Source organism: Gavialis gangeticus, unplaced genomic scaffold (genome assembly GCF_001723915.1).
Source record: "Gavialis gangeticus isolate Ggan-Ray unplaced genomic scaffold, GavGan_comp1, whole genome shotgun sequence".
Lineage (NCBI taxonomy): Eukaryota > Metazoa > Chordata > Crocodylia > Gavialidae > Gavialis > Gavialis gangeticus.
Window position 1 is genome coordinate 14,848,679 of NW_017729028.1, and position 1,305 is coordinate 14,849,983.

The 1,305-nt window shown below is 43.6% G+C and overlaps 1 protein-coding gene across 1 annotated transcript in view; it reads right to left on the reverse strand.

Annotated features, from left to right (window-relative positions):
- The window catches only part of NBAS (neuroblastoma amplified sequence), a 457,208-nt gene that overhangs the window by 145,187 nt on the left and 310,716 nt on the right, over positions 1–1,305 (reverse strand). Inside the window, exon 42 of the mRNA XM_019520763.1 lies at positions 805–915. Coding sequence (XP_019376308.1) covers positions 805–915 — 111 coding nt within the window. The remainder of the gene's footprint in view (positions 1–804; positions 916–1,305) is intronic.

The window sequence follows — 1,305 nt, forward strand, 5'->3', positions numbered from 1 at the left end:
TGTAATCCTATGGGTTATAGCAGGGCTGTCCAATTCCTAAGGCCCTGGGGGCTGTATGTTGTGTGGGATGCACCAGGCACACCAAACATATACTTCCCTCCCTCCCCGCACCCCCACAGCATGGTGAACAACCCTAATTTCCCTCTACTAGCCCTGCCCCTGCCCCTTCCTCCCAACAAGGCCCTGGACTCATGCTAAGCTCCTCAAGCTTATGCACTGCTCTGCTCCCTGGGGCAAAGGCAGGAAATGGCAGCTGGAGGAAGGAGTGGGGAATGTGGACACTCCAGCTGCTATTGTAGCCAGAGCACATTTTAGAACTGCTCAAAAACATTTTTTCAAAATGTGACACATCAAGTAATGTCTCAGTCATTAACCAACTGCCACTCGCATGAAAGAATGTATTGGGATGTTGGAAGAAGATTTTAAATCTTAGCTTGAGAAAAAACGCCCTGCATTTTGTGATGGGTGTCATGGCTTATGTAAAAATAAAAGGAACAAACCCCACCCCCCCAAACTGCATATTGATTCAAAGTCCCCAAAGACTAGTAAAAACAGGAGCAGTGCACCTGCAAGATTCTGGTTCCTTAAAGAGCCTGTTATACCTCCTGGTTTTCTTTTTTCTTTTTTTTAGTTAATTACAGAAGGACTGATTTTCAATACTCTTTCATTTTAAATGGGCTATGTGAGAATACAGCACATTTCAAAGCTAGTAATAAACAACAGCTGCTTCAGTTTGCCATGTTCGCTTGGAAGGGAATATACCCCCATGGAACAGAGCTGCAATTGAGTTCAGATGACACTTACCCACTGTCAGTGAACAGAAACTCCAGATGGGTCATATAAACTTCCCAAAGTGGAACACTGTAACGCTGAGCCAAAGAAAGAGCAATCTTGTACACATTTTCTTCTAGGGTTCTTGTTAAGAAAGAGCCAAGGGAAAAAGAGGAAGAACAAAAATTAAAAAATTAATAATTGCATTACCCTGTTGAGAAATAACTCAATGAGGAACACACTTTAGCTAGAAAAGGTACAGCTACTTGATGGAACATTTTCCCTTCTCAATTCAGATTAGTGTTAATTTACTTGGCTTAATCCCAGTAAATTCAAACACAAAAAATATAGCCTTCTTTAACTAGCTATAGTCAACAAATCCTGAGAGGTACGGAGGGCCCCATCTGTCACCGGGACCCCTCGGCATGTGAGGTATACTGCCTAACTGGAGCGAGGATTCAGGACGTGAAAGGGATGCTCCAAACCGTAATCCAGCCCACCAATTATTACCCCATGGTCCTAGTCCATGTGGGC